We start from the raw sequence: 16,256 nt of genomic DNA, 5'->3' as shown, positions 1-16,256 counted from the left end.
CCTCAGGCCTAAACCAAGCTGTGGCCTACAAGAGCAAACGGTGGAGCAGGGGTTTCTATTGTGACAAATTAAAAAAAAATTAACATTTTATACTGCTAACTTTTTTTTGGTAGGTTCCGCTGGACCGTTTGGACTACATCGTAGATTCATTGTACTACTTCAATAGTCTACTTTTTTTTTTAAATTGTGAAAGAGGGGTGCATGGGGGAGTTTCTTATGTCTGGTTTTTTTAATACTTTATTATGGCCTTAGGGCTGCTGTCTGATTGACAGTGTTCAATTACTAAGGCTGGGGCTTAGCATTAGCCAGTAAGAAGGCTATCACTAACCCCTATTATTAACCCGGTTCCCACTGCCGCCAGGGATACCGGGAAGAGTCGAGTACGATTCAGTACATGGCCATCTGAAATGACGGTTAGGCCGCAGGCTGGTATTATCAGGCTGGGAAGGGCCAAAAAACGTGGCCCTTCCCACCCTGGTGATGCTAGGCTGCTGCTGCTTTATTGTATCTGGTTAGTTATGAAAAATAGGGGCAACCCCACGTCATTTTTTAAAAATAAATTGAAAAAATAAATTGCGTGAGATCCCCTCCATTTTTCATTACCAGCCAGATACAATAAAGCAGCAGCAGCAGCAGCCTAGCATTACCAGGGTGGGAAGGGCCATGGTTTTTGTCCCTTCCTAGCCTGATAGTACCAGCCTGCGGCCACCCCAGTACCCTTCACTTCAGATGGTCGGGTACTGGATCGTACCCAGCTCTTCCCGATACTCCTTATGGTGGTGGGTACCGGGGTAATAATAGGGGGTTAGTGCTAGCCTTTTTACTGGCTAACACTAAGCTTCTTCTTAGTAGTGGATGCTCTCAATCAGACAACTGCCATTACTAAGGCGGTAAGGAAGTATTAAAAAACAGACATAAAAATTTTTTTTTTATTGATATGACTCTTCCACACAATCCACTTTAACCATTTTATTGAAAAAAAAGCTTAAAGTGTAGTTAAACGTTCGACAAACCTCTGACATGTAATAGTGATATGTCAGAAGTTTGGATTGGTGGGGGTCCGAGCACGGAGACCCCCACCAATCGCTAGAACGAAGCAGCTGAACCACTCGTGTGAACGCTCAGCTGCTTCGTGTCTGTTCGGCTTTTTCCGGAAATAAATGTATCTGTGTACGGGCTCATAGACTTTGTATTGAGTCCGCACACCGATACATTTATTTCCGGAAATAGCCGAACAGACACGAGGCAGCTGAGCGCTCACATGTGCACTTCAGCTGCTTCGTTTTAGCGATCGGTGGGGGTCTCAATGCTCGGTCCACCACCAATGAAAACTTCTGACATGTCAGTATGACATGATAAAAGTTTAGTTACAGTCTAAAGGCTATGTACACCTTTAAAAACGTATTTATATATATATATCTAACAATATGAGATTGGTGCAAGTTTAATTACTTTCTATTGAAAATTCTTTTTACTTTTTGAGATACAGCTGCTTTGTATCCTGTATACAGAGCAGCTGTATCTAGTGCTGAGACCTGAATCCATTAGGTCATCTATTATCGATCTCATCTAAGTTATGAACTTAGATGTGATCGGTAAGAGCTCGATCCTGCCCCTACTAATTTAAAAGGGGTCGGCCGACGCTGGGGGGGCCGGGGGTATACTGCAAGTGGGGTCTGGGTGTAATACTGACAGCAGAGGGCCCTATACGGGGGAATAATCCCCCCCAAAGAGCCCTCACTAGTTACTATAATGAAAGGTTAGTTGGGTCTGAGCATCCGACTGACTGCTCTAAAGGGGGGACAGAATACTCCCCCCTATAGAGCCCTCTGCAGTAAGTCAGACGCTCAGACCGCCCCTCCCCTGCATCCCCCTATCCTTCTATTATAGTAACGTGAGGGCTCTATGGGGTGGATTATTCCCCCCCTAATAGAGCCCTTGGCTGTCAGTAAAATGGCCAGACCTCCCTTGCAGTATACTCCTGGGTCCCGGTCCCCCAACTACGGCCGACCGACCCCTTTTAAATTAGTGAAGGCAGGAGCGTGAGCGCTGTAAGTGGCGCTCAGTTTTTAATACAGGCCACCGCTCACCTCGTGCATCTCGTTACTCTTCTTCTTGAAGAGAGAACACTCGACTTGCTCCTCTCTGGCGGCGCATGCTGCGTACAGCGCCAGAGAGGAGGAGGAGTGTTCTTACAGATGGGCACCATCATGCGGCACATCAGGTAAGTAAAATAAGGCATGCCCCCTCCCCCCTGTCCAATCCATCCCTAATTCAAAATGCTGCCCAGGGGCGTAAGTAGGAAAGACTGGGCCCCATAGCAGGCGGACAAAAACTCTTGGAACCAGGCGCCACAAGCAGTCTCCCTTATAAATAGTGCCCCCTGTAGAATGTGCCATACAGCCCCCCTGTAGACAGTGCTATACAGTCCCGCCTATAAACCGTGTCACACCCCACTTGTAGATAGTGACCCCCACCTCCCCCTTTTAGATAGTGCCATACAGCCCCCCTGTAGATATCGCCATAACGCCCCCCTGGTATATAGCGATATACAGCTCCCAATGTATATAGTGCCACACAGCCCCCTCCCTTGTATATAGTGCTGCACAGTGCCCCTTAATAGATAGTGCCACACACAGACCCCTGTAGTTTGCGCCACACACAGCCCCCTGTAGATAGAGCCACAGCCCTCCACCTTGTAAATAGTGCCACACAGCCCCCCATGTGTAAAGTGCCACACAGCTCCCCTTGTATATAGTGCCACACAGCCCCCCTTTGTGCATAGTGCCACAAGGCAATGGCATCTGAGAAAGTTGTATCAGCCAGGGGATGTCAATAAAACATGGAAAGGTGGGTTTGGAGGCAGGACTATGTGACTCATCAGGATAGCGGCACCGCTCCATGACCCTTTAATGAGTAATTAGCATATAGTGTGCGCCGTTTTAAAAGTGGATTTTACAGATTTTGCTGCATCTGAGAAAAAACATACAGGAGAAATATTGTCAGGTCATGTATTACCGCATGGTGGCGGTTCAAGGGGTTTAAACTACCAGACCGGTTCCCATTAAATATACAATGAATTGAGAACAATTCCATGTGCCCTGAAATTTTGTTGTTATAAATATATCCTATATAATTACAGCTCCAGAACCAAGCTCATACATATACACAGTACCACAACCAAGCTCCGTACATAAATACAGTACTAGAACCAAGCTCCGACATATATACAGCACCAGAACAAAGTTCATACATATATATATATATACACAGCACTAGATCCAAACTCACACATAAATACAATACCAGAACCAAGCTCAGTACATATATATACAGCACTAGAACAAACCTCAGTACATATATAAAACACCAGAACCAAGCTCAGTACATAAATCCAGCACTAGAACCAAGCTCATACATATAAACAGCACAAGAACAGAGTTCAGTACATATATGCAGCACCAGAACAAATATAGCTCAATTTAGTGCAACCCCTGCCGTATAGATTTGTACGGCGTAAAACTGCATCTCCCAGCATGGACCGAACAATGGTAAGGATATGCTGGGAGATGCGGTTTCACAAAAAAAAAATCATACCACCCAACATGTCGCTGCAGATCACACAGTGACTACAGTGCTGATTAGAGGCAGAATAAACATTTACATTAAGTGACTCACCGGTGACGTGTCAGATTCTAGTTCTTTTCTTCTCCCTCCGGTCCAGACCTCTATGATGGATTTCTCCCGGCCATGACCCATTTCTGCAGTTTTCCGCACAGATGTCTTCAGCTTCTCACTTTTAAAACATTTCTGCACCTATAAACAAAATTAAAATTCTCAAAACCTCTAAATATAATAGCGCCATACACTGTGTCCCTGATTATAATAGTACCTACACTGTGTCTGTAGATAATACCTCACATATAGCTCCCCCTGTATATAGTGTCCCACATATAGCTCCCCCTGTATATAGTGCCCCATATCTCCACATATAGCTCCCCCTGTATATAGTGCCCCACATCCCCATATATAGACCCCCTGTAGATAGTGCCCCACATCCCCACATATAGAGTATGACACCATTGGAAGTCATTGCATCTTTAAATAATAATAACCTATGTAAATAGATGTTCTACTATCCACATATATGCTTAGGAGTACATACTATTTATATGCATGTGCACCCCCTGCATACACACACACACACACATACATATAGGGCCTTGAGGAAGCATGTACGCACGTGAAACGGCCGTAGGCTAATTCCACATCATGACCGAGATCTTGGAATAAAGAAGTTTTGTTGACAATCCGGTGAGTGCCTCGACATTTTCTATTTTGTCTCACACATACATATACACATACATACATATACACACACACACACACACAGACACACACACACACACAGATACACACATATATATATATATATACACACACATATATATATATATATATATATATATATATATATATATATATATATATATACACCCATACATATATACACACAAACACACACATATGTACGTACACCTACACATACATACATACATACATATATATACACACACAGACACACACATACATATACACACATACATATAGACACACATACATATTGTAATGGCAGGAAGGAGGTGAAGGGAAAGTGAGCCCTAATCTACCCACCGCCCTGTCCCTGCCTACTTGCAACGACCCGCCCTAGGCGACGAGGTACAACTGGGCGGCGGTCCCTACGCTGGCTAAGTGCACAGGAAGACAAACAGGGAACACGCAAGGGAAGGGGCAGTAGCCACGGAACGCCACGAGGAAACGGGGCGGCGAACGAACAGTCAGGACCAGGACGAAGTGAGTACACCCGAGCAGGCACAGAGACAGAAGCAAGCCAGGGCAAGCAAGCAGGTCAAGCAGAACTGCAGCAAGGCAGAAGCACGGCAGAAGCAGGCTGGAGCAAGCAGCAGAGGCCAGGAATCCAAAAGAATTACAAGCACTGAGGGAGGGCACAGGGCAGGTAATAAAGGGCAGGGGGCGGAGCTAACTCCGAGAGACCAGGCCGCGATAGGCTCTCCCACTCCTGAGCCTGCCACCCTGGTTGGTGGGAGATGGTGTCAGTCGAGCAGGTCTGGCCTCAGGTGTGGATTGATTAATCCCAGGAGTATAGCTAGATGAAGTACCTGGCAGATCCCTAACAGTACTCCCCCTTTTATGAGGGGCCACCGGACCCTTACTAAGGGGACCCGGTTTAGTGGGGAAGAGGAGGTGGAACCTCCTGATCAATACCCCAGCATGAACATCACGGGCAGGTACCCAAGTCCTCTCCTCCGGCCCGTATCCTCTCCAATGGACCAGGTACTGGAGGGAGCCCTGGACCATCCTACTGTCCATAATCTTGGCCACCTCGAATTCCACCCCCTCAGGGGTGAGAACGGGAACAGGAGGTATCCTCGAGGGGGACCAGGACGGGGAGCAGCGTTTAAGGAGGGAGGCATGGAAGACGTCATGTATGCGAAAGGATGGGGGGAGCTCCAGACGGAAGGATACAGGGTTGAGGACTTCAATGATCTTATAAGGTCCAATAAATCGGGGAGCAAACTTCCTGGACGGGACCTTAAGGCGCAAGTTCCTGGACGACAACCAGACCAAATCCCCGACGACAAACCGGGGGTTAGCAGAACGTCTACTATCCGCCTGAATCTTTTGTGCGCTCTGGGACGCCTCTAGGTTCTTCTGAACCTGGGCCCAGACAGTGCACAGTTCCCGATGAACCTCCTCTACCTCAGGATTATTGGAACAACCAGGGGAGACGGAGGAGAACCTTGGGTTAAACCCGAAATTACAGAAAAACGGGGAGACCCCTGACGAGTTACTGACCCGGTTATTCAGGGAAAATTCAGCAAGGGGAAGGAATGAGACCCAATCGAATTGACAGTCAGAGATGAAACACCTTAAATATTGTTCTAGAGACTGATTAGTCCTCTCCGTTTGGCCATTAGTTTCGGGATGGAAGGCGGAGGAGAAGGACAGATCAATCTCCAACTTTTTACAAAAAGCTCTCCAAAATAAGGAAACAAATTGTACCCCTCTGTCAGAAACGATATTGACTGGGGCCCCATGGAGACGCAGGATGTGTTTCACAAACAAAGAAGCTAACGTCTTGGCGTTAGGTAGCTTCTTAAGGGGCACAAAGTGGCACATCTTGCTGAAGCGGTCGACTACCACCCACACCACCGACTTGCCCTGAGATGGAGGCAAATCGGTGATAAAATCCATGGAGATATGGGTCCAAGGTCTCTGGGGAATGGGCAAGGAACGTAGTAGGCCCGCAGGTCGGGACCTAGGGGTTTTGGACCTAGCGCAAACCTCACAAGCGGCGACGTAAGCCCTAACATCTTTAGGCAACCCAGGCCACCAATAGTTTCTGGTAATGAGGTGTTTGGTGCCCAAGATGCCAGGATGACCAGATAGAGCGGAGTCATGGTTTTCCCTGAGTACCCTCAGCCGGTATTGCAGGGGAACAAACAGTTTGTCCCCAGGGGCGTTCCCGGGAGCTGCACCCTGATCAGCCGCGATATCAGAAGCTAAATCAGAATCCGTGGCAGAGACGATTATACCAGGGGGTAAAATACAAGCGGGATCCTTCTCGGAAGGAGGATTGGCCATGAAACTACGTGACAGAGCGTCAGCCTTAATATTCTTGGACCCAGCCCTATAGGTAACCAAGAAATTAAATCTGGTAAAGAATAGTGCCCACCGAGCTTGTCTAGGATTAAGCCTCCGGGCCGATTCTAGGAAAACCAGATTCTTGTGATCCGTAAGGACCGTTACCTGGTGTCTGGCCCCCTCCAGGAAGTGACGCCACTCCTCAAAAGCCCATTTAATGGCTAGAAGTTCGCGGTTACCAATATCATAGTTACTCTCCGTGGGCGAAAACTTCCTAGAGAAGTAAGCACAGGGGCGGAGATGGGTGAGGGAGCTGGTACCCTGGGACAAGACGGCCCCTACTCCCACCTCGGAAGCGTCAACCTCCACAATAAATGGCTCCTCTTGGTTGGGCTGAATCAGCACGGGGGCCGAGATAAAGCACTTCTTGAGAGTCTCAAAGGCCTGGACGGCCTCAGGGGGCCAATGGAGGACATCGGCACCCTTGCGGGTAAGGTCCGTAAGAGGCTTAGCGACGACCGAGAAGTTGGCAATAAATCTCCTGTAATAGTTGGCGAACCCTAAAAAACACTGTAACGCCTTAAGGGAGGCAGGTTGGACCCATTCCGCCACAGCTTGAACCTTGGCAGGGTCCATGCGGAATTCATGAGGAGTGAGGATTTGCCCTAAAAATGGTATCTCCTGTACCCCAAAGACACATTTTTCAGTCTTAGCAAACAGATTATTCTCCCGAAGGACCTGGAGCACCTTCCTGACATGCTCCACGTGGGAGGACCAGTCCTTGGAAAACACCAGTATGTCATCAAGGTACACAACAAGAAAATTACCCAGGTACTCTCTCAGGATTTCATTAATAAAATTCTGGAAGACAGCAGGGGCATTACACAACCCAAAGGGCATGACCAGGTATTCGAAATGACCCTCGGGTGTGTTGAACGCAGTTTTCCACTCATCCCCCTCTTTGATGCGGATAAGGTTATATGCCCCCCGTAGATCGAACTTAGAAAACCATTGGGCTCCCTGAACCTGATTAAAAAGATCCGGAATCAAAGGAAGTGGGTACTGGTTCCTTACGGTGACCTTATTCAGGTTACGATAATCAATGCACGGCCTAAGACCACCATCCTTCTTCCCCACGAAGAAGAAGCCAGCACCTACAGGAGAAGTCGAGGGGCGAATGAAACCCTTGGCCAGGCATTCTTGGATATACACCCTCATCGCTTCACGTTCAGGACATGAAAGATTAAATATCCTACCCTTAGGAAGCTTGGCACCAGGCACCAAATCGATAGCGCAATCGTAATCTCTATGGGGGGGCAACACCTCGGAGGCCTCCTTAGAAAACACATCGGCGAAGTCCTGAACAAACTCAGGAAGCGTGTTTACCTCCTCCCGGGGAGAAATAGTGTTAACAGAAAGACATGACATAAGACATTCATTACCCCATTTGGTGAGATCCCCAGTATTCCAATCAAATGTGGGATTATGCAACTGCAACCAGGGAAGACCTAATACCAGATCAGACGATAATCCCTGCATCACCAGTACAGAGCACTGCTCCAAATGCATGGAGCCAACCAGGAGTTCAAAAACAGGAGTATGCTGAGTAAAATAACCATTAGCAAGGGGGGTTGAGTCGATTCCTACTACAGGGATGGGATAAGGTAAATCAATACAAGGCATCTTTAGAGACATAGCAAAATCCACAGACATGATATTAGCAGATGAGCCAGAATCCACGAAAGCACTGCCCGTGGCAGACCGGCCAGCAAACGAGACCTGAAAGGGAAGCAAAATTTTATTGCGTTTCACATTAACGGGAAATACCTGTGCGCCCAAGTGACCTCCCCGATGATCACTTAGGCGCGGAAGTTTTCCGGCTTCTTATTCTTGCGCCTGGGGCAGGTGTTCAGTAGATGCTTGTCGTCCCCACAGTAGAAGCAGAGACCATTCATTCTGCGAAACTCTCTACGTTGTCGAGGGGACATGGAGGCCCCGAGTTGCATAGGTACCTCCGAGTCCTCCGTGGAGGGGCGAGGAGACGGGACCTCGGGGGGAATCACAGAAAAGTCAGAGGGGAGCACACTGAAGCGTTCTAGCTGACGTTCCCTGAGACGTCGGTCAAGTCGTACTGCTAGGGCCATAACCTGGTCAAGGGAGTCAGGCGAGGGGTAGCTAACCAGCAGATCCTTCAGGGCGTCAGATAATCCTAACCTAAACTGGCACCTTAGGGCCGGATCGTTCCACTGAGAAGCTACGCACCACTTCCTAAAATCAGAACAGTATTCCTCAACCGGTCTCCTACCCTGACGTAAGGTCACCAGCTGACTCTCGGCTAAAGCAGTCCTGTCAGTCTCGTCGTAAATGAGTCCTAGGGCAGAGAAAAAACGATCAACAGAGGAAAGTTCAGGGGCGTCAGGAGCCAAGGAGAAGGCCCACTCTTGGGGCCCTTCCTGGAGTCGGGATATGATGATACCCACCCGCTGGTTCTCGGAACCTGAGGAGTGGGGCTTTAGGCGGAAATACAGTCTGCAACTCTCCCGGAAGGAGAGAAACGTCTTACGGTCCCCTGAAAACCGGTCAGGTAACTTGAGGTCGGGTTCTAGAGGTGAGGTGAGGGGTACTACTAAAGCAGCGTCACCCTGATTGACCCTTTGGGCCAGGGCCTGGACCTGTAGGGAGAGGCCCTGCATCTGCTGGGCCAGGGTCTCAAGGGGGTCCATGATAGCGTCAGCGTAGGAGAAATGGTAGACTAGGTAAGGGCTTGTAATTATGTAATGGCAGGAAGGAGGTGAAGGGAAAGTGAGCCCTAATCTACCCACCGCCCTGTCCCTGCCTACTTGCAACGACCCGCCCTAGGCGACGAGGTACAACTGGGCGGCGGTCCCTACGCTGGCTAAGTGCACAGGAAGACAAACAGGGAACACGCAAGGGAAGGGGCAGTAGCCACGGAACGCCACGAGGAAACGGGGCGGCGAACGAACAGTCAGGACCAGGACGAAGTGAGTACACCCGAGCAGGCACAGAGACAGAAGCAAGCCAGGGCAAGCAAGCAGGTCAAGCAGAACTGCAGCAAGGCAGAAGCACGGCAGAAGCAGGCTGGAGCAAGCAGCAGAGGCCAGGAATCCAAAAGAATTACAAGCACTGAGGGAGGGCACAGGGCAGGTAATAAAGGGCAGGGGCGGAGCTAACTCCGAGAGACCAGGCCGCGATAGGCTCTCCCACTCCTGAGCCTGCCACCCTGGTTGGTGGGAGATGGTGTCAGTCGAGCAGGTCTGGCCTCAGGTGTGGATTGATTAATCCCAGGAGTATAGCTAGATGAAGTACCTGGCAGATCCCTAACACATATACACATACATATACACACATACATAGACACACACACTCACACATTCATATATATATATACACACACACACACACACACACACACATACATACATATACACACCACACATATATGTATACGCACACATATATATATATATATATACACACACATACACATATATATTTATACACACATACATATACATATACACATACACACACATATATATATATATATATATATATATATACACACACATACATATATACATTTATACACACATACATATAAACACACACACACATATATACACACACACACATATATATATACACTACCGTTCAAAAGTTTAGGGTCACTTAGAAATGTCCTTATTTTTGAAAGAAAAGCACAGTTTTTTTCAATGAAGATAACATTAAATTAATCAGAAATACACTCTATACATTGTTAATGTGCTAAATGACTATTCTAGCTGCAAACGTCTGTTTTTTAATGCAATATCTACATAGGTGTATAGAGGCCCATTTCCAGCAACAATCACTCCAGTGTTCTAATGGTACATTGTGTTTGCTAACTGTGTTAGAAGGCTAATGGATGATTAGAAAACACTTGAAAACCCTTGTGCAATTATGTTAGCACCGCTGTAAACAGTTTTGCTGTTTAGAGGAGCTATAAAACTGACCTTCCCTTGAGCTAGATGAGAATCTGGAGCATTACATTTGTGGGTTCGATTAAACTCTCAAAATGGCTAGAAAAAGAGAGCTTTCATGTGAAACTCGACAGTCTATTCTTGTTCTTAGAAATGAAGGCTATTCCATGTGAGAAATTGCCAAGAAACTGAAGATTTCCTACAATGGTGTGTACTTCTCCCTTCAGAGGACAGCACACACAGGCTCTAACCAGAGTAGAAAGAGAAGTGGGAGGCCCCGCTGCACAACTGAGCAACAAGACAAGTACATTAGAGTCTCTAGTTTGAGAAATAGACGCCTCACAGGTCCTCAACTGGCAGCTTCATTAAATAGTACCCGCAAAACGCCAGTGTCAACGTCTACAGTGAAGAGGCGACTCCGGGATGCTGGCCTTCAGGGCAGAGTGGCAAAGAAAAAGCCATATCTGAGACTGGCTAATAAAAGGAAAAGATTAATATGGGCAAAAGCACACAGACATTGGACAGAGGAAGATTGGAAAAAAGTGTTATGGACAGACGAATCGAAGTTTTTGGTGTTTGGATCACACAGAAGAACATTTCTGAGACGCAGAACAACTGTAAAGATGCTGGAAGAGTGCCTGACGCCATCTGTCAAGCATGGTGGAGGTAATGTGATGGTCTGGGGTTGCTTTGGTGCTGGTAAAGTGGGAGCCAATTTCATCCTACAACAGGACAATGACCCAAAGCACACCTCCAAATTATGCAAGAACTATTTAGGGAAGAAGCAGGCAGCTGGTATTCTATCTGTAATGGAGTGGCCAGCGCAGTCACCAGATCTCAACCCCATAGAGCTGTTGTGGGAGCAGCTTGACCGTATGGTACGCAAGAAGTGCCCATCAAGCCAATCCAACTTGTGGGATGGCCTTCTGGAAGCATGGGGTGAAATTTGTCCCGATTACCTCAGCAAATTAACAGCTAGAATGCCAAAGGTCTGCAATGCTGTAATTGCTGCAAATGGAGCATTCTTTGATTATTTCTAACCTTGTCAATATCTTGACTATATTTTCTAGTCATTTTGCAACTCATTTGATAAATATAACTGTGAGTTTTCATGGAAAACACAAAATTGTCTGGGTGACCCCAAACTTTTGAACGGTAGTGTATATATATATTTACACACACACACACACACACACACACACACACACACACACACACACACACACACACACACACACACACACACACACACACACACACACACACTTCCAGTACAGACAGACAATCCCAGTTCATAGGGCAGAATGATTGTTCTTTTTAACCTTATGTTGAAAGCAGTAAAGCACTGTACATTTTACATTCATTTGATTTGTGCTTTATATCATAAACTTTTTTGTTTTTTTTGTTATTCAGTTATGCCTGTAAACATATGAAAGCCCCATACCAATTTAAGTAATGAGCATAAAATATATATTTTTTGCAAGTAGAAGGCATGTAGAGTCATATGATGGAGAAAGATGTTCTTCACAGGTCATGGTGCATAAAATGAACTCAGAACATATGCATTGCTATCAAATTGTCAGTCTGTAATGTGTTACTTTATAAGTAATATAAAGGATTTTTTAGTGAATCATTTATTTTTCACCCTTTGTGGAGTGAGATAAATATTCTTTGGCAACAAACATTCTGAACGCATTATCAGTTTTTCCCTATTTATAAAAGCTGCCAAAGTGCACTGCATAAATAAACTGCACATACACCAGAAGGATGTGCAGAACAATAAATAATGAAACAGAAATAAAGCGAAAAGACCTATGTTATTATCCCAGAGAAAAGGTGGCGTAACCCTTACCCTAGTGTATTTCCCTCTACTACATTATGTCATCATGTATTTAACTACAAAGAGAAAAAACTGTATAGTCTAGAGTGTGACATGCTTGGAAGGAGGGATTAAATACATGTAAGTGGGATGCTCCGGAAATGCTGTGAATAAAAAAAGAGAATGTATGGAAGGGAAAAAAAGGAAGGTTATTGATCATCTTCCTGCTTCACCTCTGTGTGTGCGTGTGTGTGCCAGCACTGCTTCCTTCTGCTGCAGGTTCCCTTTGCATCCCCTCCATATGCCCTTGTGATATCTGGTCATTATTAAGCAGGATATACAGTAACTTCATGAAGCTGTCTCTTCCCTAAATGCCCTTCAGCAGAGGCTGCAGTTCCTGTTGAGAGCACACATGGACTAGGGAAGGAGGAGACTGTGCTACAGAAAAAAAAGGATACTCTAGGGGGAGGGGGGCGAGCTTTTCCTTCCATGGTGCAGAGTTGGTACTGAAAGGACAGGCAAACTGCAGGATCTGCTTTCTGCTCAAGAAGACAAGGTACTGGCTGATCTTTTTCATTTGTCTTTACTCCATAGCTTGCATTGCCGGTGCAGTACTACCGGTAGGGAGCTGTCCCATCCTGCCTGGTGCTGAAACTAGGTCTACTGCATCGGTAATGATAACAGTCTTCTAGGGTCATTTCTTCTTTGCTATGTTAATCGTGTAATTCCAGGCACAGCCTTTGCATTGCTTGTGTTCTCTTATGTCACTGTTCCCTTTTTGCTTGTTATATCCTTTTCTGCTGATGCATTGTTTCTTGAATACAATTCTGTAGGTTGCAGCATGGGCTATCTTGGAGAGCTGTGCTGAGATTTATTGACCAGCAGAGATGTGCTGGGCATGCTGCATCTACTGGTATAGTAATAGAGATCTGAATAATGCCAGCTAGATACCTCGGAAGTTTTTCAAGAATAAAATGGCAGCATTTGAAATATATAGTATTATATATAAGTATATGATATCATTGTAGAATACCTGAATGTAGGTACCTTTAACTTTTTTGGGGCCAGTTCGGACACTACATGAAAATGGGCTCCAATTTTAAATGTCAGAGATGCTTTTTAGGATATTAAATGAGTCATAATGTGCCAGTCTTTGAAGTACCAGTAGAGGGAGGTATCAAGCTGTGGTATATTGAGAACATGACAGTTCTTATCACCTGCAGTGCAGGAGTAGGACTTCTATGGGATATCATTTGTTGCAGCCCACTAGGTTGTGCAGTGAGGTGGAACACATTCTACTGCAAAGAGTGATTTTGTGTTTTGTTACTTATTATGGGGGTATATTGGTTGTCAAAACACTAGACTGCAAAGCGCGAGGCGTCATACTTAATGTCACATTTTGTTTCTATGTAACTATTGTGAAATGTGGAGACAGCAGGGAACACAAGCTGCAATGTGGCATTTAGATGGGAAGTCTACGCATGCTTTAGCGATAGGACTTGCACTTGACCTTATTGAGAAAAAATGTGTGCTAGTTATTTTTCTTTTTTGTTTGTTTGTTTGTGTGTATTTCTAACATTTTATGTCTAGTGACCTATGAAGTGGGACCAGGACAGCTCACCTTCAAATGTCCCTTTAGACCCTTCCCACCAGACATTCTAGACAATCCCGTCCAGCTGTTAGTAGAAGCCACACCTTCAAGACTACAAATGTCCTTATGTGTCAAAACAATATAACACTACTAAGAATGGTTTTAATTATATACCCATCCCTATTATATGATATTAATACTTTTATGTACAAACAATACCAGTTAACACATTCAAATTCTAACTTCTTCTCCATAAGCTATTTTTCCACATATGCTTTTTTTCTTGACCTCATTTGATCCATTGTTAACATGAAACTATTCAAGCTCATTTTGTATTAGGTGGATATTGAAATGAAATGTACTGTAAAAGACTTGCACCAACATTGTTGTTGTTTTTTTTTTGTTTTTTTTTACATCATAGCAGGGTTAATAGGGTAATGTAACAGGATTATTAAAGGTATTTCTGACAATGTAAGAGGTGTGTAAGTATATATGTTTTCATTTATTCCAGGCTAGAACACAAGAGTTGACTTGCTTTTCTTGCATGTAATATATAAAATACACTGAGTGGAAGGAATCAAAAGCCATCAGTATGGATTTTGTTATGAAGCAAGCTTTGGGAGGTAAGTGCAGACATCCCCTGATCAAAACCCTGTACAGTATGTCAGAAACTTAAGTACAATGCGTCAATTCCCTAAGCTCCTCCCCTTTTCTCTATATCTCTGCACCATAAGGTAAAATACCACAGAGTCACCATCTGAATAGCCAGAGGCAAAACATTTGAGTAAGTTGGAAATATTTTTAGAATATTTTGCCAATAATCAAGTCACAAGATAATTCTGCTTCCATTCACACATTGCATTGCATCTACTTATCACTTTGGAAATGCTTTCAAATATGCACCAAAGGTGATGTCATATTTTATTTTGCTTTTTTTTAAAAAAAACTTATATAATATAGCCAATATTGCGTTAAATTTAAAACTGGCATATACATAATGGATGAATGAATGAAATATCTCATTCAAGTCGAGATTGTACACTACTTTCATAACTGGCAATGTCCGAGCATGGTGTAAATCATTTTATCAATCGCAATTAGACGTACATCTGTAATGTACAAGACATTTTTTTTCGGTGCTTTAAAACAGCTTAACCATTTCATTTGCTTATTAAACTTAACCAATGGTGGTATAGCTCCATAGTCCATATATGAGATATGTGGCATTGAATGTGTAGAATGCGTTACTCCCTCAAAGTGCCTGTCAAATGTATAATTGAGCTTTAGTAAGATGCATTTTCATTTAATAATGACGTGACTGTTTTGTAGCCAAGTCTTAATTACGCACTTTTTGTTTTAATGGAAAGCAACATACAAGTCCATCTTTGTGTTAAACGGGTAGTTGATAATTTAGAAAGTGATGTTTTTGCTTTAAAATGTTATTCCACTGTGGTAATAAGTACCTTCATTTCTGCCAAGATCACCAGCACTTTCCTGGACAATCTCACACTGCAGCTCTTTTCAGCAGAACAACATTGTGCCATAGATATGGCTGTTTGCTCTTATGTTCTAGGTGCAGTACTAAATTGTGCACTGCAGTATTTTGCTTACATTAAATTATGGTTTGCACAAATCTTTTATTTAACAAGTAGGATAAATGGATTGATTGAGATCTGCTGACTGTAGAAAAACAATCTGGTAAGACCTGAAATAGGATTGAATCCATTAAGCAGACTTCAGATAAAACCATTTGTCAAACCCTTCACTTAGAAAACAGCTCTATCGATAAAGAAAATGATTAAAACTCAGTGAACTGTGGTTAAAATGATTTTTTTTTATTTCCATTGATTTATGCCAAGGGGGTTTTGAAGGTTAAAAATAGGGACAATACATTGTTCTGCTATGTACAAGGTTTTATATAAGTTTAAATGCATAGGGTCAAAGTATAGCATCATAGGGTAATGTTCTTAGCAGGTGTATTTATATAATCCTCTTCCATCGTAATAGTTGTCAATTATGAAAAGATCTACGCAGAAGTTCATAATGAACATAATAGCAACTTAGCTTAAGTCAAACCATGGTAAAATCAACTACTCAACAGAAACCACAAGCCAAAAAGCTCTTTGCTAAGGGGAAATACATTTATATCCCTCCTCCCATAATAGCTACATGAATTTAAACTTTTAGTTTGGTAACCTTA

General features: G+C 44.4%; 1 protein-coding gene across 2 annotated transcripts in view; it reads left to right on the top strand.

Moving 5' to 3' along the window:
* Positions 1 to 12,659: 12,659 nt before the first annotated feature.
* Positions 12,660 to 16,256, top strand: part of CPLX1 (complexin 1) — a 199,843-nt gene continuing 196,246 nt past the window's right edge. The window contains exons 1-2 of one of the 2 annotated variants that reach the window (XM_075825532.1): positions 12,660 to 13,021; positions 14,568 to 14,679. In XM_075825532.1, coding sequence (XP_075681647.1) covers positions 14,649 to 14,679 — 31 coding nt within the window. In that variant the 5' untranslated portion in view covers positions 12,660 to 13,021; positions 14,568 to 14,648. Of the gene's footprint in view, positions 13,022 to 14,567; positions 14,680 to 14,819; positions 14,841 to 16,256 lie in introns of those variants that run through there. The other variant, XM_075825533.1, reaches the window with a different exon arrangement.

Source organism: Rhinoderma darwinii, chromosome 1, assembly GCF_050947455.1.
Source record: "Rhinoderma darwinii isolate aRhiDar2 chromosome 1, aRhiDar2.hap1, whole genome shotgun sequence".
Lineage (NCBI taxonomy): Eukaryota > Metazoa > Chordata > Amphibia > Anura > Rhinodermatidae > Rhinoderma > Rhinoderma darwinii.
The sequence above is the reverse complement of the archived record's forward strand: the minus strand, read 5'-3'. Positions and strand labels throughout refer to the sequence as shown.